The 27624-nt window shown below is 36.8% G+C and overlaps 1 protein-coding gene and 1 non-coding gene across 7 annotated transcripts in view; both read right to left on the bottom strand.

Moving 5' to 3' along the window:
* Nucleotides 1-2854: 2854 nt before the first annotated feature.
* CBLB (Cbl proto-oncogene B) overlaps nt 2855-27624 on the bottom strand; it is a 242330-nt gene continuing 217560 nt past the window's right edge. For 3 of the 6 annotated variants that reach the window (XM_060198429.1, XM_060198428.1, XM_060198433.1), the window contains 6 exons: nt 23970-24067; nt 23722-23853; nt 23077-23133; nt 17707-17847; nt 12718-12837; nt 2855-6532 (listed from right to left, as the gene is read on the bottom strand). In XM_060198429.1, coding sequence (XP_060054412.1) covers nt 6273-6532; nt 12718-12837; nt 17707-17847; nt 23077-23133; nt 23722-23853; nt 23970-24067 — 808 coding nt within the window. In that variant the 3' untranslated portion in view covers nt 2855-6272. Of the gene's footprint in view, nt 6533-12717; nt 12838-17706; nt 17848-23062; nt 23134-23721; nt 23854-23969; nt 24068-27624 lie in introns of all 6 variants that reach the window. The other 3 variants (XM_060198431.1, XM_060198430.1, XM_060198432.1) reach the window with 3 other exon arrangements.
* On the bottom strand, nt 17379-17542 carry LOC132540516 (U1 spliceosomal RNA). Its single transcript, XR_009551726.1, has one exon. It is a non-coding gene; the product is annotated as a U1 spliceosomal RNA (small nuclear RNA).

The following is a 27624-nucleotide window of genomic DNA, read 5'->3' as shown; positions in this document are numbered from 1 at the left end:
AAGAGGACTGGCTACAGGATGCACCCCCAGGATCCATAATACAGCATGGCAGAATCAAAAAAAAAAATTGATTCACAGAACTCTTCCCCCCCCCCCCCGAATGAATGTCTTATGCTATGACTGGCCAGTTGTGTTTTGTGAGTGAAAAAAAAAAAATTGAGTGAGTTGAGTGACCAAAATTTTTGTATGACCCATTGTGCTCAGAGTACTCTGAAAGTTAACTGACTTTATATAAAACGGCTGGATGCAGCCATGGTTTCTGGAGACGTCCAGAAACAGTCCAAAAATTGTTCATTCCCCCTTTTGATTTCTTTTTTAAGTCTTGATATCAATATGAAATGTTTAGTCTTAAACTGTGTGAGTAAAGATGGTTCAACTATGACAGTAGATCTAAATTCACATTTGAAATGATATATCTTATTTACAAGTTTTTCTCCTCCTGTGTATTATAAACTATATGTTTAATATGCGTGTTTCAAGTTTGGTAAACATTAACTTAACAGTTAAATTGTAACTTCGAAGCTACATTTTTACGAGAAGAGGTAAAATCAATTCATTTAAGTAACTGAGTGTTTAAGGTAAAACTCTAAATATTCAATGTGACAATTCATCATCTCCTAAGTTAAAATACAAATTCTCTATACAGGACATTTTTGGAGGGCCCCCAAAAATGTCCTGTAAGCTATCTTGTGGAAATTAATCCACAACAAATTTGGCATCAATCCGATATTGTAAATGTACCACAAAAAAAAAATTGTCACTAAGATGTGTTAACTCTAGTAACCTGAGTTTGCTTAAAAACCCAATGTAAAAATAGTTAAGAATCAATATATGTGACTTAAATTCGGTATGAAAACTTTGCTATATAAAGACTGCTACATGAGGTCACGTAAGATGACCTTTACACGAAATTATAAAGATACCTAAACCAATTATAATCATTGAGTTATCAATTGTAGTAAACTTCTAATTTGTTACAAAGTTTTTTCATAAGTAATTGACTACAGCTATGACAAGCCTTCGCATAAAGAAGCATCTGCTCATATAGAATCCCCAGAAATCCATCTTGGACCCCTGACCTCTGACATCACCCACAATTACAGCCATCCCCCGAAACCCATGATGTGACCTGACACGATCTGGAGAACCTGATTCACAGACTCCAAAGGACAAGACTTTCCTACTGCCTTTCTCTCAACCATCGGTGTCTGCTCTTCCTGCTTCTGTTTCGCCCACCATGTTTTGGCGGTTCCAGGTCACTCTCTACAGAGAAGAAAAGTTCCAGTGGCCGTCCTCCTCCATCAAGATAGACGTGTGACATTTATTTCCTGGCCTTTGACAATGGACTGATGCTTCTATAGAACTTGCTGGACACTCCTTTTATACTGCTGGACTTCTTGAAGAATGACTGTAGCAGTTCATAGAACTTACCGCCAGCTGACTCGGGATTTTGCAATGCCAGATCACCCCTCTAGCCCCTCGGCTTATCAGGCCCCCACTCCTCCACCCATCAGGCTCACTCTGTCTCTTGCTACTCTTACTTATCCCTCCCTGTCTTGTGCTAGTTCTTTTTGAAGACACTTACACACTATCATTCTGCTTTCTTCCCAACAGGTTTCCGTTCACCCCTACACTGCTATTCCCCTGACAGAGATGAAGCCTTTTACAGACATTGACCCAGTTATATATGGCCATTAAGTAAGAGGAAGATGTTGGGGAATTGTGAGGATATGGTTGAGCTTGGAAGGGCTTGAGCCTGAGGGGTGTGTCAATCCTGTTAGTCTCTCTCTCCACGGAGAGGTTGAGCAAGGAGGGACAGTAGAACCCCAAAAAAGGTGTGCCTCTTATCACCTCCCTGCCTCACAAAGTGCCCCACACTCCTGATGCTATGGCAAATAGTTAAAAAGAAAGGGGGAGATGTTGGGTAGTATGCCACCTCCCCCTGGCTTCTGCTTAACCATATGCCTATATAGGGATTTTCTGATCCAAAGCTTTGGTCTATTTACATAAATCACTTTTACATAAAGCACTCCAGGGCATTGGTGGTTCAGTGATAGGATTCTTGCCTGTTCCGCCCCCTCCTTGTCACACTCTGATTTTCACCAGTCACTTTTCTCTCCACCCTCTCTATATCACATCCTGTTTCCACCCTACTTGGAGAGTATAAAAACAGCTGCTCTTCTGATTAAAGACACCTGGAAATTGCTTTCCGGCTCCGAGAGTTCCAGAGTGTATCTCCTGCGGAAGTTAGTGCGGCACGAGTTCCTGATCCCTCTCCCACGCAGCAGCCTAGATCGGCTCCAGTTGAGTTCTCTCCAAGCCAGAGAGCACTAGCTCAGGAAGAAGTACCCTCACGCTATCCCGGCACATGTTACTGGTATTCTTCTCTCTCATTTAAGAGTATTTGCTTGTAGGTATGATTATTACTATGCATATAACCTGTCATGTACCAGAATGCTATCGTTCTCGATAGAAAAGCAGTTATCAACACTTTTCATCTGCATTATTCTCTCCCCATTAGTGATGAGTCATTTGTTAATGACTAGAAAATTCAAGAATTTAGTGAACAAATGTTATTGCTGATTAGGAATTCTCACTTATATAGCATGACATCAAGGCCTTCTTCAGTTTTTCCTAGATATTGTGTTAGTTACTTGAATCTTAATGTAACTTTGATTTTCAGTTCTAAGACAAGTTACTATATGAGTACTAGAAAATTCTGTAGCTTTGGTATGCCAGCAAATCATTTAGGATGGAAAATTTGTACTACTCCATTGGACAAAATCTGTCCAGTTAGCTCTTACATGAAGTTACTTTTACTTAACATAAAGACAAAAATTACAATATAGAAATGCTCAGAAATAATCCATATTCATTTGTAAAAATAAAATACCAAGTCTGATTTTGTTAACATCCATTTTATAAAATACCTTAAAAGAACAGATAACATACTTGAGTTTATATAATAACCAGAATTGAAAAAGAATGAATATAAATTAATTAAACACATAACTACTTTGCCACATTAGACAGGTTTAAAAAAGGCATTAAAATAAAATAGTAATTGAGAAGAAAACCCTTCACTCTTTCTTTTCTGGAAACTTTTCCTAGAAGCACTAAAATTACAGGTCAGTAGGCAGTACCTGTATTGTTGAAAACATACTGCAGCTTGTTTCAAATATGTTCCATTAAGGAAAATAAAAAGTAAAAATTGAACTAGGTTAGATAGTTCAGTGCAAATTAAAGCTTCAAGTTGAAAATAAGAGAGGAAAAATAATGTCCAAACTGTAGGAAATGTTTCTGGAACCAAGAATTTAAAAAAGTTCACATTATGAAGAATTTTTGCAAGTGTTCTTATGTGTGAAATATTAATAAGTGGGTCCTGGGCCTTTGAAGTTTACTTGGGCTCTACTACTGAGACTATTTGTAATGTGGGAAGGGACAGCAGGTAGGGAAGGGTTAAATAGGATCTTTGTGGAAGGGTGATCAGATTAACCACAAGTACTATTCCGATTCAATTCTAGAAAAATTGGCCAGGATATTATATAAAGTAAAAGGAAAAAGACTATGGAGATTAATTTATTAGCCATCAGTGAGGATAAGTACTTCTATCCCCAAAATATGATAGGAGCTAGGAACAATATAGGTTAACACTGGCTGTGATCTGAATAGATTTGAATTCTGTGGTATGCCAGGTTAAAAATAATCATATCACCAAGTCTCAAGAAATGGAAGGAATGTTTCTTTATGGATCACAGTGGAATCATGTCTGGGTATTTCTAATAATTAATAGGTATTATTTTTTAATATAAATATATATATATTTCAATTTATTTCCTCAAAAATGTCTGTGTTTGTTAGGTCATAGGTAGCAATGGGTCTTTCATGAGTGTTTGATAGAAAATTTCCCTCTTTCCATTCCATTCTATACAAATCTTAGATTCAGTCTTTTATAACAAAAGTAATGACTGCTGTTAAGTATAATGTGCAGCATTTGGAGGAGGCTAGCAAATATTCTTTGCAAAGTAAGATTTTTAAGTTTACTGTTATCTTTTTTAATTCTCAGCAAAAATTTTCGTGAGAATATATTATGTTACAGGATTCGTATTTCACATCATTCCCTAATTTTAGAGCAACGTTATCACAAATGAAGGGGCAACTTTTGGTTTTTGGACTGAACATATGATCATCAAATCATACAAAAACAAAATATACAGTGCTATTCCAATGTGACATAAACAAGGGTAAATCATGAGATAGCATGCATTCATGAAGCAATGGAGAATTAGATGATGCATTTTTAAAACTAAAAAAAAAAAAGAAAAAAGAACAAAACTGCATAGCTACTCATAAGACTCTCTAAGGCAACTTTAAAAAATCCACTCTAGGGACACCAACCAGCTTAGAATCACCTTGAAAAACTATCAATGACATAGGAACACAAACTCTTCAAGTCCTGTGACTCATGTACTCCTATTATGTCAGGAAAGGAAATGCCACTATGCAAAACAAACAAACAAAAAAACATGTCTATGTGCTTTTCAGGTCAGCCTGGCCATAAGCTGAGTCTTGGCTCTGTTAGATGTCTGGTCATGTCCTTTGAATTCCTGAAGAGAGACATCTTTTTACATGCACTATACTTGAAATTATGAATGAAGTGCCAGCAATGTGTACAAACCCATAGGCCTACATATAGAAAACTTCTATGGTTGAAGAATTTTACAGACTAGCTTATGTCTCATTTTCCCACTAATTTCTCATTAGGAGGTATGAAAAAAAATGCCCCAAAATTCTGACTTTCTTGTGGAAATCTTTCAGGATTTGGCAAGAAAATGCTGGGTAAAAAAAAAAAAAAAAAAATATATATATATATATATATATATATTGGAGATAATTAGCAATAGTTTGTGCTTTGAAACACAGTGCCTAGCAATGATGAGCACATAATAGATGCTCAGTAAATATTGTAAATTAATATCGGTAACAGTTTCTGAAGAATCAGTCTCCATTTTGAAGAAAAAAAAACTGGGCAAACTATATAATTTATTTTATTTGACTGGGTGGAGCAATGAAAGAGTAGATCCACAAATCACATATGAACTCTGATTTGACTGCAGAAAGAAAATTACTAAGAACTTTGCAGAAAACACTGCCACAGTAGCATTAGCACTTAACAGTGCATCAAAGATTTAATGTTTCCACTGCAATATGAGCTGGTTCCTAAGCCTGTTAGGTACCAGAGTATAATAATTCAAATAGGAAATAAACTCTGTTCCACTTTTGGAAGGGTATGACCATAATTTTATCCAAAAGTAATTTATTTCTGGGAGATGGTTCTCTTATTCAACAACATGCCTCAAAGTAATGCAGGCAATAAATATCAGAAACCTTATTATGTAACTTTAATACAGTATTGTTGTGTGCAAGTATATTTCTCCCATATCTGCAGTAGTTGCTTTCTAATATTTTAAGGTTTTACAGAGACGTGACACCCCTGGGATGAGAATATGGAAAATTAAAGCTCACAAAACTTACACTAAAAAAAAGAAAGCTCCTCTGTATTATATGAAAACTCCTTATGAGAGACAGTTCGTTAGCCAAAAAAAAAAAAAAAAAAAAAAAAAAGTTTTATACATTCAGATTTTCCTCCATCTCTCCACAGCAATGGTTTCTAAAGAAGAAAGACTCAGTAGTGAAGGCCACACTTTTCTTTTCTTTTTGTTTCCATTAGTCTGATATGTTTAAAGCATTTTAAAAACTAAGAGAAATGGGATAGGACCTGGCCACTGTTGGGGATGTCATAGGTGAGATCAAAATGAACATACGTCATAGTTACTGATGTGGACAGCAAGGAAGTTGGTGGGAAATGTTACAGCAGACCTGACCACTCTACAAAGGGTCCATCAAGAACACAGTACAGGGATCAAAAAAAAAAAAAAAAAAAAAAACTTGAAACAAAACCTGCCACTTGTAAACAAGGAAAAGCATTTCACAGATTTAAAGTTCAAGGGAAGTAAACGTCTTTAAATTATTTTTGTCAGTTCAACCCTGATTTAAAAGTATGGCTAGCAAAAATAAGAAAGCCCAGCTGCCAACATCCTGAGCAAGCGCTTGTCTTCAGGGAAGCAGCACTCAGGCCCTTCTCAACATGCCACAAGAGGCGAGGTGGAGACATCTTCTCTCTTAAATTCCGTCTCACTCTTCTCCTTTCCACACTTCTGGCATATTCAGCATTTTCTCTTCCATTTTGGTGATGATAGTTCGGCTGGCTGCTATAGATTTAGACGTGGAGAGACTGGAGGGGGGAAGGCAAATTCTCGGAGGATGCTACGGGCCACTTCAACATTATTCTGGGCTATCTCTAAGGCTCTCTTTACTTCTTCAAAGGCATAACCCTCTCCCATGAGTTTTGCAATTTTCGCATCAACATTTTCCAATGCTGCCTCAGGCCCTTGGGGCTTTCTGTGGTGAATTTCTGGTGCAGTCCTGCGAGGTCGTGGTTTAGGAGGTCTTGCTGGTGCTTGTGAACCATCTGTGTAGATTTTTAGAGAAAGAATATTTAAGCAATATGATAAAAAATACCATATCTCATTACCTTTATAAATAACATTTCCTTTTTACTTACTAGTATAGGGTACAATTGTATTGTTTACATTCTGAATATCAGAAACCTGAGATAAGGAATGTTGGAAATTTGAGAATTAACAGAGATTCATCTCCAGTCCCATATATTTATGAAACAAGCTGTATAAAGCAAACAGAAAACAAACCAAAAGAACTGTATAAAAAAGAATGGCTTCCACTTTGTCAATAAAGTCCTTCCTTCCTTTCCTGCTACATCTTGTAAATAATCTGGCAGAACATTCTCCATCCCATCTTCTTCCCTACTCCTGTCAAAGCAATACAGATCTAGAAAAATACTTGGTAATGTGTCTTTGTTTTTGATTTTCAAGTCAACTGTGCTGTAAAATAATACCTTACTGATGCTAGGGTGGGGGCCCAAAAATTAGTAGATGATTCAAATTTACTTTTAGTAGGCTGAACAGACTCAGTGCTTCCCTCAAACAATTCATCCACATCCTAATGTGAAGAGTTTTGCTTAAGAAGAAGTAAAATCAGCAGAAACATTAGCAGCAGAGAATTGGCTTCCTGGTCAGCCCCCCTTATCACAACAGTTTCTTAAAAGTGAAACCATTAGTATCAGTTCCCATGAATGGAGATTAATCTTAACTAAGGGCAAATTACTGGTCACTCATGTAGATTCCCAATATATTTGGTGGTTTATCAATTTTATACTTAATAATTGTGGATTTTTAAGACTATGTAGATATCAGCATTAATCTTTCAGTGTAGGCCACTAGCAAATACCAAACTTAAATTCAAATAGAACATTTCTGTAAATAAGGAGGTAAAGACAGACTCAAAATGCTGATAGACTATTATTCCTATCTCTGTTGCCAACTTTCCCAGGGATTTCAGGAAATAATAATAAAAGCATAATTTATTTTTAGAGAAACAAAAGTGTTAAACCTTATTAAATATCCACTGGTCAGTGTGAGAGGATGTGTTAAATCTCTCAAATTAAAATTAATTTTAAAAAAGCAACAGCCACACATAAACACTAGCATACATTAGCATAACTGGCTGTGAAGTCTTAATATTTATTTAGAACTTTAACTACATTGTGAAGAAACCACCATTAAAACAAACAAAATTCCAGCCTACTAAGTAGGAAAAGATATTTGCAAACCATTTGTGAAAGAAGGGGCTAATATTCAAAATCTATAGCTCATTACAACTTGATATCAAGAGACATATACTTTAAGAAATGGATCAAAAAAAAGAGAAAGAAATGGATCAACAGTACATATGAGATTCTACTTTATCAAATTAGCAAAAAAGACAAGCAGACTGTCAACAGATAAATGATAATCTTCATTGTCTGCTACTAGGGAAATGCAGATAATAACTAAAATTTGGCCGCACATCTATCAGAATGGTTACTATCAAAAAGTTAAATAAGTGGTGGCAAGAATGTGGACAAAAGGAATCTTGTCATAGTTGTGAACCTTGAGTAAATTACTAAATTTTCTGGCGACTTAGCTTCCTCTATAAATTGAAATAAATAATACCTATCAGACTAGCTGTGAGGAATAAAATGTCTCTATGTAATATAACTATATATATATACCCAAAATATGTCTTATTTTGATGCTTAATGCTGAATGACTATGTAGATAAAATATACTTAGATTAAATCACATCTATGTCTATCTAAAATGCTTAGATATTTAAATCATAGTGCTTAACTTATAAAATGATTATTATGTGCAATCTCTGATGCTACTGAAAGCTCAGTATAGTACTTCAATGTAGTATATGCACTTCAAGTTTCTTTAATTCCAATATCCACAACTAAAGATAAAAAAGCACAAATAATATACACTGAACTGATACAGGCAAACAATCTTAATTACACCATCATTACATCTTTGTTTTTCTACTCCTGAGTTGCATCAATTCATCTTGAAATTTATGTTTTAAACTTGAAGTGCCAGCAGTACTGATGCAATTTTAAAGGATATATTTGAATGCATTATTTTCACTAATCAGTGAGTAATTTTCATGTACACTATGGCAGATTATCATGATAATTATGCCTGAAGTTCTAACATATTTTTCTAAATACATCCAGAAAGTGGCTATAGAAGAAATAGCATTTGAATTATATGGAGGGGAAAAAAAAGATTCTAGGGTTTTAAAATTAAAGTTGTATATAAAGAAAAGCACTGAAAGCAGCTAAAAACTGTACAACACTATTTTCTTTTGTCAAAATACCAACAAAAAATTAAAAGCATAGTTTATCTTAAATATCACCAATGGCAATTCCTATCTTAGTATGAAGTGATGACTGCCAATTAAGATTTAAAAAGAGATAAGATATATTTCGTCTTTCAACATTTGATCACTTTTAAGCTAGTAAAGAATAGGGCTATTGAAATCAATCCATTCATGCTAATGTATCTGGCAATATGACCTCAACACATTTAATCCAAGTCACATTCTAAAATTCTGGCATTATTTCAAGTGTTAAATTCCCCAAATATGAAAAATCTAAAGAGCAAATGCTGCACGTATCTCAATCAATATGTCTTTCTACAATACACTGAACTCCCAAGGCTTTTTAAGGCAGTTGATTCAAACAGTTGTACAAACATCTTACAAGAACAGCAAACCAAACTTGGAAAAAAAAAAAAAAAAACCTCACATGTAGCTAGTATAGACATAGCATCATGTGAATAGAGTGTCCACATGAAATAAGCAGAAAATGTTTATCCCATATGCAGGTATGTGAAATTAATGCTGGCTAGTAGAATCTTTATTTCTGATTAACTAAAAATCTAAGAAGAAAATTTGGGGGGAGTCAGGCGGTAGGTAGTGCAGTGGGTAAAGCGCAGGTGGCATGAAGTGCAAGGACAGGCATAAGGGTCCCTGTTCAATCCCCTGGCTCCCCACCTGTAGGGGAGTTGCTTCACAGGTGGTGAAGCAGGTCTGCAGGTGTCTCTCTTTCTCACCCCCCTGTCTTCCCTTCCTCTCTCCATTTCTCTCTATCCTATCCAACAATGATGACAACAATAGTAACTACAACAATAAAAAAGAAACAACAAGGGCAACAAAGGGAATAAATAAATATAAAAAATGTTAAAAAAGAGAAAATTTTGGAATAATAAAGCATTTGGAAGATGTTTTCTGCTGGTTTGTTTTGTTCCACCAGAGTACTGTTCAGCCCTGGTTTATGGCACCAGTAACTGAACCCAGGCCATTAGGCACTAAAGTCTAGTACTTAACAGCTGCACTACGGCCCTGGAAGCCTCATTGTATAGGTATACATATATGCATACATCCTTTTTAGAGAAAATATATTAAAATTGATGTTATATTATTACTGTATTAACATTTTTTTAGAATATTAATTTCATGGAAAATTTATAAACAAGTCACTATTATTTAGGTCACCATAAAAGTCAAAAGAATATTAATTTCAACATTTATTTTCATTTTATTAGGGAAATGATAATTTACAAGACAGTAGTTGTCATAGGGGTACAATTTCTCATCGTTTGCAATAGATACCTAATGAATTTCAATTTCAAAAAATATCTTAATGGTAGCCTCGCAAGTGGGGTAATGGATAAAACTTTGGATTCATAAGCATGAAGTCTCATGTTAGATCCTTGGTATTGCAAATACCACAGTAATGCTCTGGTTCTAAATAAACCTAAAAAAAAAAAAAACAAACAAGCAAACTAAGAACTAGATGTCCAACAGCAGATTCGTGGCTAAGATATACAACAGAATACTACTGAGATGCTAAAAATGAAGTCTTTCCCTTTGTTTCATCTTGGATGGAATTTGAAAGAATCATGTTAACTGAGCCAAGCCAAAATAAGGATGAATAGGAATGGTCTCACTCAGGTGAAACGTAAGAAACATGGAAAGAAAGGAAAATACTATGTAAAACTTAGACTTGGCTTTGGTGTATCATATGAAAACAAAGGAGTCTTGGAAAGGAGGGGGTCAAGAAGGTTTAGGGTACTTGTGAGTAATGGTGGAAAAGGATCCAAGTCTGAGGCAAGAAGGTTTTGCATATACCTACTATAGGGAGATGAAAATTGTACCCATGTTAACTCTATACTGTAATCCATCAACCTCCTAGTACAAGAAGACAACAGCAACAACAATAAAAACCTTAACGAAAACCCTACTTCAGAGGCTAGAAAAATAGTGCAGCAGTAGCGTGCAGGCATACAAGAGATCCCTGGTTTGATCCCTAGAAGCATCAATAGCTGGAGTTGTGTGGTGCTCTGGTCAAAAAACCAAAATCGAAACCAAACCAAGCCAAAACCAAAAACAAACAAAAAAACCCACTACTGGAAAGCAAAATTTATTAGAATCCTAATTAAGGAGGTAAATCCAGTCCCTCTGATGGTGAGGTAAATAAACCCTAAAACAACAGTGTAGCCTTGTGAACTTTAGATAAGCAAATAGTTTGTTGGCAAAAAGTATTATTTTGGGGATAAGGTTAAAATATTTAATGTTATAGCAATTGAGGTCCTTAGAGTAATAGCCATGACTATTTTATCCCTCCAGGAAAAGCCAGTTTAGGCTTCTGATAAATGCTACTTTGGGTTATTACAATACAATTTGTGACGCAAAGTTCTTCCTTGAAATTTCTAGTATAAAGCTAACTTAAGTCCTACCATATGAGAATGATGTTCCTCTGAGCTCTATAAAGCTCATATATTATGGAACAAATTGGAAAAGATTGTGAAAATATAGCATTTTCATCACAACTCTTTTCCTAACTTGAGTTTGTTTTTTAATCCAGATACTGAATATATCATTCTAAATTAGTCATGCTGTTTCCCCCCAAATGGTATTTTCCTTAGGGGATTTGCTTCTTTCTCATATAGAGGTTGTCAGGTAACTTTCTCCTTGACTTCCCCATTTTTCCTCTTGACCTGAAAATCTGCCCTCTCATTTACAACTGTAGTGTTTCAACGACTTTGCATGGATAGATCTGTGTCTTGGACTAGTTAGAAGTTGCTGGCGCAGGGGGCCGAGTGGTAGCGCAGCGGGTTAAGCGCACATGGTGGTGCAAAGTGCAAGGACCGGATTAAGGATCCCAGTTCGAGCCCCCGGCTCCCTATCTGCAGGGGGGTCACTTCACAGTTAGTGAAGCAGGTCTGCAGATGTCTATCTTTCTCTCCCCCGTCTTCCCCTCCTCTCTCCATTTCTCTCTGTCCTATCCCACAACAACAATGGCAACAATAACATTAACAACAACAACAACAAGGGCAACAAAATGGGACAAATGTGAGCAGTGGATTCATAGTGCAGGCACAAAGCCACAGCAATAACCCTGGAGTCAAAAAAAAAAAAAGTTGCTGGTGCTGAGAACTCACTCAATAGAGAGCAAGCTCTGCTGTGCACAAGGTCCTTTTATTTCTCTTTACAAACAGAAATGTGGACTGGAGAGGCAGCTCAGCAGCACTGTAATGTATAAGGCCCAGAGCATGTTCCTCAGGGTGTCATACGAAAATACTGAGAGAACGTGAACCCAGGTTTGAAAACATTAATAAGACTATCACAGAAGCTTACTTCATTGTGGAAGGGGCAAAGCTCAACCCTGGTTGTACCCATGACAAAGCAAATACACTATTCAAGTGAAGGATCTTGCTGGCCCCAACATTTTACTTGTAGTGGTTATACGTATGTCCTGTATTTACAAAATTGATACATCCTTCAACTTACTATCACATAATACCTCTAAATAAGCTATAAAAAATGATTTTGGCACTAATATTAATTCTGAAAAGATTTCTTTCTTTACTGGAGAAATAAAGAGAATACAGTATTTTACGATATAAGAAATTTCTCCCATTTGTAGTATCAGATAAGGAAAACAAGAGAATAGATTTTCCTACTGACTGATCAAAGACAACAAAGAGCTATTTTTCTTTTCTACCAGGCAATTTTCAGGCATTCTGCTCAATACAGGATTTATAAGCAAAGGTGATAAACACTTTCTTAGGCTAGATGTACTCATTAAATTACATAACAAAAAAAAGAAACTGCTGCAAAAAGGAGTATAATCTGTATACTCCTTTTTGCACAGATCTAAGACATTATTATTACTATTATTAGCCAGCTCACCTGAACATGAAGGAAGCTGATCATAGTCTTGTGATGTTCTATTGGACTTGCCATTTTCACCTGGTAATCTCCTGGCAGGAGGCAATGGAACTTGGCCACTTGCTGGATCAAAAAAGGGGTCTTAAAAATAAAGATAATTTAAAAATTAAAACAATTATCTGTCAATTAGAGGAAGAAAAACATTCCAGAAATTCTCTATAAAGATCACAGCTTTGGAAAATGCATTAGAAAGCTTATTTTATGATCAACACTTAATCATTTTTCGCATCTGTCTAAAGCAGTGTACTATTTATATAGTAATGGATGTTGGAGACGTGAATGGGTAAACACAATGGGTTAATCTGTTCTAAAAAGTCAAACATGACTACTGCATTTATGTATAGAGGAACATGAACAAGTTATTATTTGCTGTAGAGATTATAATAAAAAGAAAAATCTGGCTATAAAAGTTTTTTCTAATGATAAAAGTGGAAGATTGCCATCAATCAAAATTATGCTATGTAAGAAGGAAATCTACCAAATAGTTACTCTATTTATTGCCAAATTTTATTTTTCCTCCAATGAACTAAAACTCAAATTGACTCAAGTGTAGAAAAATGCAAATAAAACCAAACAGCTAAAATAGTAGCATATATCCTCTGGAACATTTATCACTTATCTGTAAATTTAAAAAAATAATTTATTGGATAAAGACAGGAAAGGGGAGGGAGACACCTGTGGACATGTTACATGGGCACCCAAGCCTGGCCCTATCCATACAAATTTTTGAAAGAATATCATTAAAGTATCTAACTGTTAGGAAGGATTTGAAAAGTTATGTAGGCGAAACAAAAATGCTTCCCTCTTTGCTGCCTGTTATATATAACTTATGTTCATAAATTCCCCATTATGTAAGATCTCTGACATGTATGTTTCTTAATAATTTTAGGAAGCTGCTGCTTATGATGAATGTCGTTTTCATTTTTAATAATTCTTCCCATGGGCTTTACTTTTACTTTCTGAAGAGATACAGAAGACTCATTTTTTATTCACAGGTACTTTGATTAACAATACCATAAAATATATTCAAAGTCTCCTCTGCTCCATTAACTATGCCCTTAATCCCTTGAATCCACTGTAGTTTAAGTGGTATGGCTTGAACTCCCTTTACTAGTCTGGCTTCACTTACAGGAATGCCCTAACCCAGTGCTTCTCAAACATGAAAATGTATCTGAATCACATGGAATGTTTAGGAAAACAGTTCTGCTCCCAGAACTTCTGATGTAGTAAATCTTGAGTGGGTTCCAAGGACTCACAATTTTAACAAATTATCAAGTGACGCTGCTGAACTGAAAAATCGCAATTTGAGACCCACTGCATTACTCCCATTGCCTGAACACAATGGTCTCTGCAACTCACTTGAACTCAAGGGGAACCCTCAAATGGCAGTTGCTCCCTTAACAGCCACACCATAATGGTGGGTCTTTACAGGTTGCAGCAAACAACCCTGCCCCCCCATCCCAATCCTTTTTCAAGAACTACTAACCAAAGTTTTCTTCGCATTTTACGTATGCAATTGCATTTCTGGATCCAAGAGGGAAATTTTTATTTGTCTCTAATAAAGTCAATTTTGCCTTTGCAGTTTAACTGTGACTATAAGGTTGGAAGAAACTTCAAAATAGATTCCAGGTGAGAGAAACAGTGAAAGAAAGGTACAGTGAAGGTTGCCAAATATGCTGTGATTTTACGCACTGCACAAAGACATACTGTTATGCGAATAAGCACACTTAAATACAGCCTTGGCGTGGTTCCTTGAACACTGGACCTGGCACAAAGTGGAGGGAGGGCTGCCTATTTCAAACAGCCAGCTCAAAGGGACTGCCTTTTTGTAATGCAGACAAAAAACAGATATATGCTAGCAGGGCAACCCTATGCTTGGAGACAGAAAAGTATAAAGCTTTATTGGGAGGACTCCAGTTTTGTTAAGATAGGACTAGCCTGTCTGAAACAGACAAACAGTCGGCTTTACTATTTTGCCAAAAGAAATCTTGCATGCAAGTTTAAAATAGAAAAGATAAAAATATATACTATCAGAGCTGTGGCCTTCTTTTGCTTCTCATCCTTCAATCTGTAGGAATCCCTTACAGAAACACAAGACTAAAAACCACTGCTATGGTGAAGATACTTCAGAATGAGGTTGGGAAGGTAGAACAGATTTAAGTGTGCAGGACACTGCAGTAAAAAGGTAAGTTGGGGGGCCAGGTGGTGGCGCACCTGGTTAAGTACACACATTCCAATGTGTGAGGACTCAGGTTCAAGTCCTGGTTGCCACCTGCAAGGGGAAAACTTTGCAAGTAGTGAATAAGTGCTGCAGGTGTCTCTCTGTCTCTCTCCCTCTGGATCTCTCCCTTCCCTTTCGATTTCTGGCTGTCTCTATCAAATAAATATTTAAAAAAAAAATTTAAAAAGAAAAAAAGGGTATGTTTTGTTAGGTGTTAAATATATCACGAGAAGTCCCAGGTTCAATCCCCTGTACCAACATAGTCAGAGCTGAGGACTGCTGTGGCAATATATATATATGTATCACGAGAAAACTGAGTCTCTAAGATAGTCTTCCTTTGTTTTTAAGAATATTTCTTCAAGGAAACCAAATCTCAATGTCAGAAAAGATTTATTATTACATGGGTCTACAAATTCTCAGACTGAATAATGTGAAAACAGTTAATAAAATGTTCAGTCAGTTTACATTTAGCAATAACCTTTGTTTAGAGTATTATTTTATGAAGCTCAATTCTTAGGCTGAAAAACTGCTTTGGATATTCTATTAATAGTTCTTTAGATGGAAAGATGTATTAAATACATAGCAAAAATAATACTGAAACGCTTATGTAAACTGAAATAAAACTTCTTGACCTATGACATTATCTAACAAAAATAAAAATATTTTGTTTTTTTAGAAAAGAAGAGCCCGTGGATATATGGATTGACTTGCTAATTTCCATGTCCAGCAGAGAAGCAATTACAGAAGCCGGGGGTGGGGGACGTGTTAGGGAAGATGAGCTCTGAACCCCAATTGCACTAGAATTAGACACATTTGTCACCAGGACTCTTTGTTTTTATGCCATCACAGAAAGAAGAAAATTTGGAAAAGACTAGAAGAAGTCAGGTTATGTTTCACTTTCTGGGAGACAAGAGGAAAAAGGAAAGACACATGGAAGTAGTAATAGGTGCAGGTGTGACTTAAGAGAGGAAGTGAAGGCAGAGCTGTAGAAAAGACTAAAAATGGACATAAAACACACACACACACACACACACGGGGGGGGGGGGTGAGGGGAGAGAGAAGGGGGAAGAGGGAAAGGGAGAGGGAGATGGGGGTAGTGAACTCATATCTGTGACCCTGGAAGAACTATTGCAGTTTCCTCTGGAGGGGGATGGAAACAGAACTCTGATGATTGGAATGGTATGGAATTATACATCATTCTCTTATAATTTTGTAAGTCACTATTAAATCACTAATAAAAACAAACCCTCTATCCATCCCCACCTGCAGGGAGAAAGCACCACAAATGGTGAAGCAGTGCTATAGGTCTCTCTCTATTTCTCTCTCTGGATTTAACATAGAGGACCAGTCCTAGTGATAACCCTGGTGGCAATAAAGAAACAACCATGAAAACCAAACCAAGCCAGAACCGAAGAAAACACCACTCTAGCTAGGTTTTCACTCAGGCTCTTGAAGAAGGGATGAAGTGATTTCCTGACAAATTTCCTTACCACCAAATATGAACTTATAACAATGAAAATACAGGATGATCTCACTTGCAGAGAGTAGCTAAAAAGAACATGGAAAACAAGCAGTCAAATAAAGGCATGATTTTGGACTGCAGAGTTAAAGTAACCAAAGAGGTCTAGGGGACAAAGGGAAGACTGAGTTATAAGGATGGAGACAGATTTTGAGTAAGTATGAAATTGTATTTCAGAAAGTGTAATAAACCAAAGTTACCTTGAAAAGATCAAAACAATTAAAATGGTAACAAAAAAGTATGTGTATTTCAGAAAATCTTAACTGTTAATGTTGTGATTTACCAAACTATTTTTGAATGAAATTATGATGCTAAGGAATAGAAATATTCTTTTCTTAAATATTTATTTATTTATTCCCTTTTGTTGCCTTATTGTTGTTATTATTGTTGGATAGGACAGAGAAATTGGAGAGAGGAGGGGAGGATAGAAAGGGACAGAGAAAGACAGACAACCTGCAGACCTGCTTCACTACCTGTGAAGACACCCCTGCAGGTGGGGAGCCAGGGACTCGAACCGGGATCCTTACACTGGTCCTTGCACTTTGTGCCACCTGCGCTTAACTGGCTGTGCTACCGCCGGACTCCCAGGAATAGAAATATTCTAAGACCTTACTATCTGACGAAAACAGTGCACTGAGAATCAGTATACAGAGTGCACTGCTATCAGTTGAATCATTACTACTACTGTTAAACCAGAGTCACTGCACACTGCAATATGTGTGCTATCCCAAACTCACCACTGCTCAGCCTAGAGTCCCACTGGTTCTTAATGATGTTTTCTGCAAAAGTTGTTATTTAGACTGGCTCCACTTTCCAAATTCTATGCTGTTGTAATTTTTATTTTAATTATTAATTAATTAATCAATTAATTAATTTTTCAGTCAGGGGAGAGCGCCAATGCAGTCCTCCACTATTACAAATTATGCCGTCGAGTTTCTGACATTTGGGGAAATTGCAGGGGTCAGCACATCCGGAGTGCAATGGATAAGCCTCGCCCAGGGAAAACCACCTTCGTGATCATAGTATCTCCCTTGCCAGGTTTTAATTTTTTGAACATCAAATCAACAACAAACTTTTCCAACATCTGCTATTTTCTTAACCTAGGAAATGACACTATTAGTAAGGCAGAAAGTAATTACTACTGCTTACGCACAGAATATTTTTTTGTTTGTTTGTTTTAAGTGAAACCTACTCCTTGGCTTTCTCCTACCTGAAGGAAGAAGGAAAAGGTCCTGTCCTGAGGATGGTCGGCTGCCTGAGCCAGGAGGTTTTGAATGTTCAATGAGACTGTGTCTCGCAGGAGGTGGCGGAGGTGGGAGGGATGGTGGGAGGACATCAAAAGCATCTTCACCTGCATTAAAAGAAGGTCGATATCAACAACAGAACTTCATTAACTAACACATTGTATCAGCCAAAAGTAATGATTGATGTTTCTCCTTGCTGCTTACTAAGAACTACACCTGCTAGTTTATCCAGCAATTCACTGACTTGCTAACAGGAGTTAATCATTTGATGGGTGGTAGAGCACTGGGTTAAACACTCATAGTACTAAATGCAAGGATGTGCATGGTTCTGGTTTGAGCCCCTGGCTCCTCACCTGAAGGGGGGTCACGTGCAAGCTGTGAAGCAGGTCTGCAGGCATCTTTCTCTCTCCCTCTCTATCTCCCCTCCTCTCAATTTCTCTCTGTCCTATGCAAAAAAAGTGAGGGAAAAAATGGAGCAGTGGATTTGTACTGCAGGCCCTAGCCCCAGCAATAACCCAGAAGGCAAAAAAAAAAAAAAAAAAAAAAAAAAATTAAGTTTGGAGAGAAACACAAATACACATCTCCCAGGTCATTCTGTTAAATATCAGCATTGCAGGTTATAAGACAAATTTATTATTTACTTGCAACTTTTACATTATTACACAGGGAGGTTTTAGTAAATTATTATAGCTAACAACCAAACAGAACTTTTTCATTTAGTACAACTTCAGTGTCTAGTTAGAAAAAAAAAATCACAATATGCACAGAAAAATGTAATGTCACAAAATAGTTCATGTCTCTTAGAAAATTACTCAGCCTCTTTAACTAACTTATGCTAATTTCCCATTGTCAACAATATACATAAAAATGTAGCTGTAATAAATAAATATATTTATATTTCCAAAGGGAAGAAAAAAGTTAAATATAGAATTTCCTTTTGAAGTCCCTCAAACTAGTTACTTACATGTGTACTCCCCAGCTCTAAGTTAACTATGAAGATCGCAGTATGCGATTATGTCTTATTTTTCCTTTGCTATATCTTACTATTCTACTCAAATACATATTCTGCCTTGATTCTTAAAATGAAATTTCAATGTACTATTTTCTAAGCTAAATCAAGTTCTTTGTGAATGAAAAGGGGTAGAAACACCAACATCTACCAGTAATCAAAACTCATTTATTTAAAAGTATTGTTTTAAACATAAAGGAACATTTAAAGAACAATGATTTTTACCATTCACTCAATTTGTTCTGCAAAAAGTTAATCCAAATGTTTTTCTCTAATGATCATTCTTCTAGCTTAAAACATTTGATGTATGAGAGACTTTTACAACCAGCCAATCCTTTAGCTAACTGCTACATTATCATATTTAAATCTTTGTTCCCAGTTCTCATTTGTCAAGTGCCACAATAAGCACATGTATAGCATTATATATATATAGATAGATGTCGTTTTCGACGGGTTAGGTTGTTTTCGCTGGGCTGGCTTCAGGGGCAGGTAACAGACGACCAGGGACTCATAGTTGAGCTGTAGGCAGTATCTCTTTATTCATGCAGGACGCAGCACAATCTAAGACAAGCTAAGCTAAACTCAAGGTAAAGTACTCTAAAACTCACAATGCTGTCTTTATATATACTTCCCAAGTAGGGTAGAAACAGGATGTGACATAGAGAGGATAGAGAGAAAAGTGACTGGTGAAAATCAGAGTGTGACAAAGAAGGGATCAGGGTGTGACAAGGAGGGGGGTGGAGCAAAAACATATCATGAAACTGGGGATTGAACCAATGCCCTGGAGGGAGGTGCTTGTTAACAGCGGTTATATAAATAGAATAGTGTTAAGCAGGGGGGATTTAAACCAAATGAAACAGAAGGGGTCTCATGCATACCAACAATTCCCCCTTTCTTTTTAACTAATGGCCATTGTGGGGTGAACAGAAACGTATATCGTACAGGCGTTTTCAAAAGAACTGGCATAAGACATGGAAAACAAAATAGGTGAACAGCAATAACCAGTGTGATGCCAAGGGGAGCTTTTCTTGCCTAAAAGGGCAAGGCCTAGCAGGCGAAAGGGCATTTCTTGCCTCTGGGAACGCTTCATGCCTCTGGGGGCATCTCTTGCCTCAAAGGGTGTTTCCTGCCTCTGTGGGCATCTCTTGCCTCTTGGGGCGCTTCATGCCTCTGTGGGCATAACCTAATAAGGAGGGGGAGTTTTCTGCCTCTGGGACAGAGCCTGCAGGCGAGGGAACATGGTCTATAAAGTCTCAAGGCAATTGGCTGAAGTTAGTCTTTGAGAAACACAGCAGCGTGTACCAGTAAGTCCGATGGAGGTGTCAGTCCAAAGTAGCTGACCACAGAAGAAAATGTCAGAGGATGAAATGCTGTACGTCTGTCTCGATGGGGAATGTCGGCCACCTGAATTCTGCTTTTCTGTAGAGAGTGATCTTTGGAGTCTGTGAATCTGTTTCTTCAGGTCGTGCCAGGTCTCATCATTGGTTTCTGGGGGCGATGCCAGAGAACAGGATCCAAATGGATTTCCAGGAATTCTATTTGAGTAGATGTTTTTTCATGTGAAGACTTTGACAGCTGAAATTCACTTACTTGTCAAACAAAACTTGTAGCAGATTAGAAGTTTACTATAATTGATAACTCTATTATAATTGGAAGTCTTTTCTAGTATGATTTTGAGGTTGTTTAAACAGTTTAAACTCAATAAAATGTGGAAAGGTAAACAGAAGAACCACGGTTAAAAGCCTCAGGCATGAGAATAATTAACATAATCATTGCACTATCTGCCCCACCCGTAACTCATACAGTTTTCAGGATTAAACGTTTCAGATTTATGTCAAGACGTAAAAGAGAAATCAAAGGAGAAAAAAACAACTTTTTGCATTGTTTCTGGATGTCTCTAGAAATCATGGCTGCGTCTAGCATTTTTTTTTTTTTAAGTCAATGTCAAACAAAAATTTAGTCATTCAAATCATTCTCTTATGAAACGCAACTTGAACCAGATTATCAAGATCTCACCATGTAGGATTAAGAATCCCTGGAGGGCGACCTAGTCCAAAAAGGTCCTCGAAATTCCATTTAGGGTGCTTCTGACTGTTCTTGCTGGATTGCTTCAGGCACCCATTTTTAAAAGCGTCTTCCCATCGAAGAAAGAATCCAATCAGGAGAGTAGAACTAACCACGTGTCTCCATACTTGGGAACTGCCAGGGTACTCTAGAATGTTCTTCAAATTAGAGTAGTCCTTCTCCATGGGGAACATGTGAGAAGAAGTCCAGAAAGTCCCAGGGGAAATCCCCATGCATATCTCAAGGTCTACGATCACGGTCATAAAGAACCAAATTGTGGCCCGGAGCAAAATGTAGTCCTTTTCTTCAGGAAACATGGGAGAGGGAATCCAGAAAGTCCAAGGAGAAATCTCCGTGCATCTCCCAAGCTCTATGATCCCGGTCATAAGAAACCAAAGTTCCCAGTCAGGGAACCGAAGTGTGGCCCAGAGTAAAATGTTCCAGAGACAGAGAAACTGTCTCATAATGAAACAGTATAGGCTTTGGCAAACCTCTTCGTAAGTAAAAGAGAAGACCATAGTGCATAGGTAGGCAAAGTCTTCACTTATCTGGGAGTTGCGCAGGTCTGGTCCCACGTTGTAGGCGCCATATGTCGTTTTCGACGGGTTAGGTTGTTTTCGCTGGGCTGGCTTCAGGGGCAGGTAACAGACGACCAGGGACTCATAGTTGAGCTGTAGGCAGTATCTCTTTATTCATGCAGGACGCAGCACAATCTAAGACGAGCTAAGCTAAACTCAAGGTAAAGTACTCTAAAACTCACAATGCTGTCTTTATATATACTTCCCAAGTAGGGTAGAAACAGGATGTGACATAGAGAGGATAGAGAGAAAAGTGACTGGTGAAAATCAGAGTGTGACAAAGAAGGGATCAGGGTGTGACAAGGAGGGGGGTGGAGCAAAAACATATCATGAAACTGGGGATTGAACCAATGCCCTGGAGGGAGGTGCTTGTTAACAGCGGTTATATAAATAGAATAGTGTTAAGCAGGGGGGATTTAAACCAAATGAAACAGAAGGGGTCTCATGCATACCAACAGATAGATATAGGAAAAGGCCCTAATTCAAGGAGTTTAGGTTGCAGAAAGCTAAGGAAAGTTCAATATGTTCCAAATATATTGACAAAGATGCATTCTGAGAGAAAAGAAAGGTGCATTCAGAAAGGTGATGCCAACAACAGGTTGGTCCAGCTACCAGGAACTAAAAAGCACTTATGCATCAAATGCAAGGTTGGTGTATTTTTTTTTTTTCCTCCAGGGTTATTGCTGGGCTCAGTGCCTGCACCACACTGCTCCTGGAGGCCATTTTTTCCCCCTTTTTGTTGCCCTAGTTGTTGCAGCCTCGTTGCGGCTATTATTGCCATTGTTGACGTTGCTTTGTTATTGGATAGGACAGAGAGAAAAATGGAGAGAGGAGGGGAAGACAGAGAGAGAGGGGAGAGAAAGATAGACACCTGCAGACCTGCTTCACCGCCTGTGATGTGACTCCCCTGCAGGTGGGGAGCCAGGGGCTCGAACCGGGATCCTTACGCCGGTCCCTGCGCTTTGCGCCACGTGTGCTTAACCCACTGCGCCACTGCCCGACTCCCAGGTTGGTGTATTTTAGGCGAGAGTTAACTACTATAATTAACAAAAAGCATGAGATAATGCAGGTTCGAGACCTGCTGTCCCACTGCATTAAAGGAAGTTATGGTGCTATGGTATCTTTCCCTCTCTTCCCTGTGTCTCAGTATCTCTACTGAAAAACATTAACCCAGAGTGGCGAAGTCAAGCCTTGGCAACAACAAAAAAAAGCATGATACACACACACACACACACACACACACACACACACACACACACACACACACACACACACGAGCCAGAGGAAGTTTGAATTAAAAAAAAAAGACAGGTTGTATCATTTACTTTTTTGTCTAATACACAGTCATTAGTGATAGACTGCTACTTAATTCAAATTTAATCGAAATTCAGTTTGAGTCATAAAACTACACATGAAAATATAGACTCTCTAGATCACCACATGGAACATGCTTAGATCACGAGGTTTCAGATAATAGGTAAAAAAATCAGCTTGCAAGAAGAGAAAAAGACTGTAGGCAAAGAAGAAAGATAAAGGGCTCCTGTAAATCACATAGGTGAGAATAAAGCACTTCTCAGAAGAAAAAAAAACAACATTGCATTTGTGTAACTGTGGGGGGGGGGAATAGGTTCATTTTCATATTTCTTATAGCTTAATAACAATTCAGATAACCTTATAAGATGTACCATTTTGCATATGGTGATGGTACTTGTGAAGTCTTATAGAGTTCTGATGGTCTTCCTCTAAAAGCAAGGTGAGAAGATTCTTAGAATAAAATAAGCCCTGATAATGGTCAACTCAACACAAATGCTCACCTATAAATACATATCATTAGTGTAATTGATATTAAGCTGTGAAGAAATGTTGGATATGTTGTGTAGTTGCAATGAATATGATTAAGGTTATTTATTCTCAACTCTCCAGAATAAAATGTGTAATTTTACATAATTTAGTTAGCTAAATAAAACTGGGGCATTTTTGCTAAGAGTATTATGTACATATTAAGGAGTCAAAGAAAATCTTAGATGGGCACTTCAAATCTACTTTAACACAAGTGCCTAGGGGTACAAGTTTTTCATACGGTATTTCTTAGTATATGAAGACACATGATAATATCCTGGCTGATGGCTACCTTTTTACACTATTGCTTCATTTATCTAAATTTAATCACTCGGGGCCACTCGGACCCAGGGATGCAGTCTAATTCAAACAAATTCATGATGCAGTGAGTCTGTGGTACACTGAACTCTGAGTTCTGATAATTCAGTATTAACTGAGATAAGTGGCAGTGTGGATTCTTTGAAAAAAAATTTTTTTTTAAAGATTTCAACCTAATGGAGGGATGAGAAGATCATAATCAGAGGGCGTCCTGTTGAGTGAAGAACCATGCTTTGGATTGTCCCGAGTTGGAGGCCTGGCAGGTGGTAATGGCACTGGAACAGAGGCTGACTCAAAAACATCTCCTAGAGGATAACACAAAATCTTAATGTATTTTCAAGTACAACAATGGCATGGAATTTTGCCTTAAAATTCTGACTATTAATATCTAGGACAGAGAAGAAATATGTTTTATACATACCCTTTAAATATATGCCTAACTCAGGGATGTTGGATTTCTTCATTTCTGAAGCGGTACCAAGTGTTCCATTCAAAATACAATGACCATTGTCACAAGACCTAAAAGCAGAAAATAAAGAAAAAGATAACTGTTTTTCTTTTAAAAACCATGGGCAGGGGCATGGGAACTAGCAACCCTGTTTATTTAATAGAGTTTGGAAATAAATACATTTTTTTCCTTTGTCAAAAAGTATAGCTATACACACTTAGATATTTCTATAGTTTTAGAGGATGAGCTGTATCATTACTGTAAACATGTTTTAAAAATTGTACTAATTTTCTCTAAGTTTATAATATACTATAAATGTCATGAGCACTGGTACATACTTTTTCATATGTTAAACTCTTACCATTCAAGTTCTAATTCCAGTTCCATTGTCAGACTGACCCCACTCTGCCTTTCTCTATTACCATTCCTGTCACCCTCTGGTACTCACCATATTTTTTTTTGCAAATATTATTTTAAAAGACCAGTAATAAATACCTTGTAGACAAAACTAGACCCACATTTTTATTTTTAAGAGAATACAAGTCTCATATAAATTGTTGATATCTTTTTTTTTTAATTAATGCTTTACATTCAACAGTAAATACAATAGTTTGTACATGCATAACATTCCCCAGATTCCCATTTAACAATACAGGCCGAAGTTGAAAACAAGATTAGAAAAGAAAACACAAGTCGAACCTGAAATGGAATTGGAGTATTACACCAAAGTAAAAGACTCTGGGGTGGGTGGGTTGGTGGGGAGAATACAGGTCCATGAAAGATGATGAATGACGTAGTGGGGGTTGTATTGTTAAATGGGAATTGTTGATATCTTATACAAGACATCACAAATCATTTTGGAATAGGTCAACTGGGCCTTGTCAAGTTTAAATTCCCTTTATAATAAACTATAGTCTATAGCAGGAAACTTATTAAATATATGATAACTCAATTAAAATCCTGGTAAGTCTATTATAAAAGCTTAGGCCTGTGGTACTAGGTTTCTGCCATGAATAAAACTGGCACTGTGACAACTGCAGAACAATGCACTAGCAAAAACACTGAGAATACATCACATTTTAATTTGGTGAGTATAAAAGATAATGCTGAAAAGAGTATTTTTTGCTATTGGTGTTAACAGTTTGGAATCATAGCATGAACATAATGGATCAAATTGAGGCATAAGAAGATAGCAGCAGGAAAAAAAAGATATAGAATATATTTTGTTCTCAGCTGCATGACAATGAACTTTCTGCTCACCAAGTTATTCTACTTACAAAGAGTTATAGAAAGCCAGGTTTATATTTTACTTTTCTCTGGTTTAGTCTGAATTCCTTGGGCAAAGTAAAAGTACATACATAATGGAGGAAACGGTAGCTATTTGAACAGTTACTATGGGAGTGCTTCACCTGAAATTCATTTTCATTATCTCTGGTGGCCACTTCTAAGTGGCCAGAAATGGCTCATTTAAAAATAGTTACATATTGAATTTTCATAATGATGGATTTTTTTTTTTTTTTTTTACTAAACTGAAATTGAATTATTTCTCTACTGCTTAGCTTTTCCAAGATATTGACAATTTCCTTTTTTTGTTGTTGTTGTGGGAGGGGGCAGTGAAAATATGAGGGAAGGGAATTGTTTGAGAATGTCTAAATTTAAAAAGTATTTTGTAGAAGCCAAACAAGATATTCCATAGATGAAAAAAAATAAGTTTAGGGACCATCAATGTTTATTACCCTTCTGTTATAGTAAAGACATGGTAATGTGGTTATAATTCAAGTTCTATGTTCAGGAATTAGGATTCCTGCCACAAATAATCTCATCTAAAATGTAGTACAACTAAAACTTTGAATATTAGAATTATAGCTCTCACTTTTCAGCATTAAAAAAAAAGAACCTATGGAAGAAATGCTTAGTAAAGCAAGAAAGGAAGTAAAAGACAACTAAGCAATGGCTTCACTCATATGCGGAATATAAAGAAATGAACATACGAATGTGAAAAAAAAATCAACCTCTATCTGAGACTGTGGGAGAACTATAGTGGTTATCTCTATGGGAACACAGACCTTTGGTGATGGGAATGTCGAGGGAAAAAATAGGAGATATAGTGATATTATCCACAATATTCAATATTAACTGCTTTTTAGTAGTGTTTTTTGAAACATAAAAACTAAGTAAAAGATATACTTGAAATAATGCAAAAATAACAATAAAATGTTTAGCACATTGAGAAAAAAAAAGGTTCCCAAGGACATAAAAAAATTATTTCATTTCAACTTTTAAGAATTACTACATATATGCAAAAATACAAAGGAAGTAGTTTTTAACAATTTATATTTGATGTAAAGTAACATTTTTTTCCTCCAGTACAGTAGTAGGCACTTTACTTTTATGATATAGCAAATTGCCTCAGTTATTTCTCTGCATTTTCAATGACAGTATTTTATCAAGAAATGTCCTAGATATCAGCAATTAGCAATGAATCCTTTAGCTATTGTTTTGAAGTTTGAAGTCTTGGACTGTAGAGTATCATAGTCTTGGCTAATAATTCTGTGGACTACTGATAACCCCAACCAGATTACTCATTAAGACAGATTATAAAATATATAATAAAATATATTTTCGGAGGAAGATCTAGTATTGTTATGTGGAAATGTTATGCATGTACAAACCATTGTATTTTACTATCTACTGTAAACCATTCCTCAATAAACAAATAATAATAAAAAAAGACAGATTTGGTGGTCTGGAAGGTGAATCAGTGGCAGAGGATAGGACCTGCATATGTGAGATCCAGTGTTCAATCCCTAGTACCATACATGCTGAGTGATGCTCTAGTCTAGAGAGATTTTTTTTTTTTTTAAAAAAAGACAATTCTAGGGGTAGGGTGGTGGCACACCTGGTTAAGCTCACATAGTATGAAGTGCAAGGACCTGCGCAAGGATCCCAGTTCAACACCCCAGCTCTCCTCCTTTGGGGGGGGGGTCGCTTCACAAGTGGTGAAACAGGTCTGCAGGTGTCTAGTTTTCTCTCTCCCTCTCTATCTTCCCCTCCTCTGTCAATTTCTCTCTGTCCTATCTAATAAAACAGGGAGAAAAAAATGGCATGCAAGAGCAGTGGATTCGTAGTGTGGGGCACCAAGCCCCAGTGATAACCCTGGAGGCAAAACAAAATAAACAGACAATTCTGCAGTTTAAAATGAAATCTGGTCATACTTTCCAGGTACTGCTTTTTCTATCTCAGCATAGTGCTCAAAAGGTATTAAAAACATTTTTTTTTCCATCTGAAAAGAATACTCAACTCATATAATGCTCACAACTGATTTCTGACATCAAAGTAAAATGGCAAATTCAGTAAAGGTGACATATATGCATAACCTGTTGATCAAGAGGTACTGGAAGGCAGGAACACCGGATTTTTAGTAGGCACTGTATTCTATTCTGTGTACCTAACACTGTTCCAGGTGTGAACATCAAGTAAATAAACAGGAACCTGAGGCACAAAGTAAGAATTGAATTGGAGATTTAACTAAATGCATTCCTTATATGTCAAATAAAAAAAATGAACAGAAAATATAGACTGTAGTTCACTAATTCTATTATATAGAAGCAAAGGCATCCTATGACAA

This window comes from Erinaceus europaeus, chromosome 9 (genome assembly GCF_950295315.1).
Source record: "Erinaceus europaeus chromosome 9, mEriEur2.1, whole genome shotgun sequence".
Lineage (NCBI taxonomy): Eukaryota > Metazoa > Chordata > Mammalia > Eulipotyphla > Erinaceidae > Erinaceus > Erinaceus europaeus.
The sequence above is the reverse complement of the archived record's forward strand: the minus strand, read 5'-3'. Positions and strand labels throughout refer to the sequence as shown.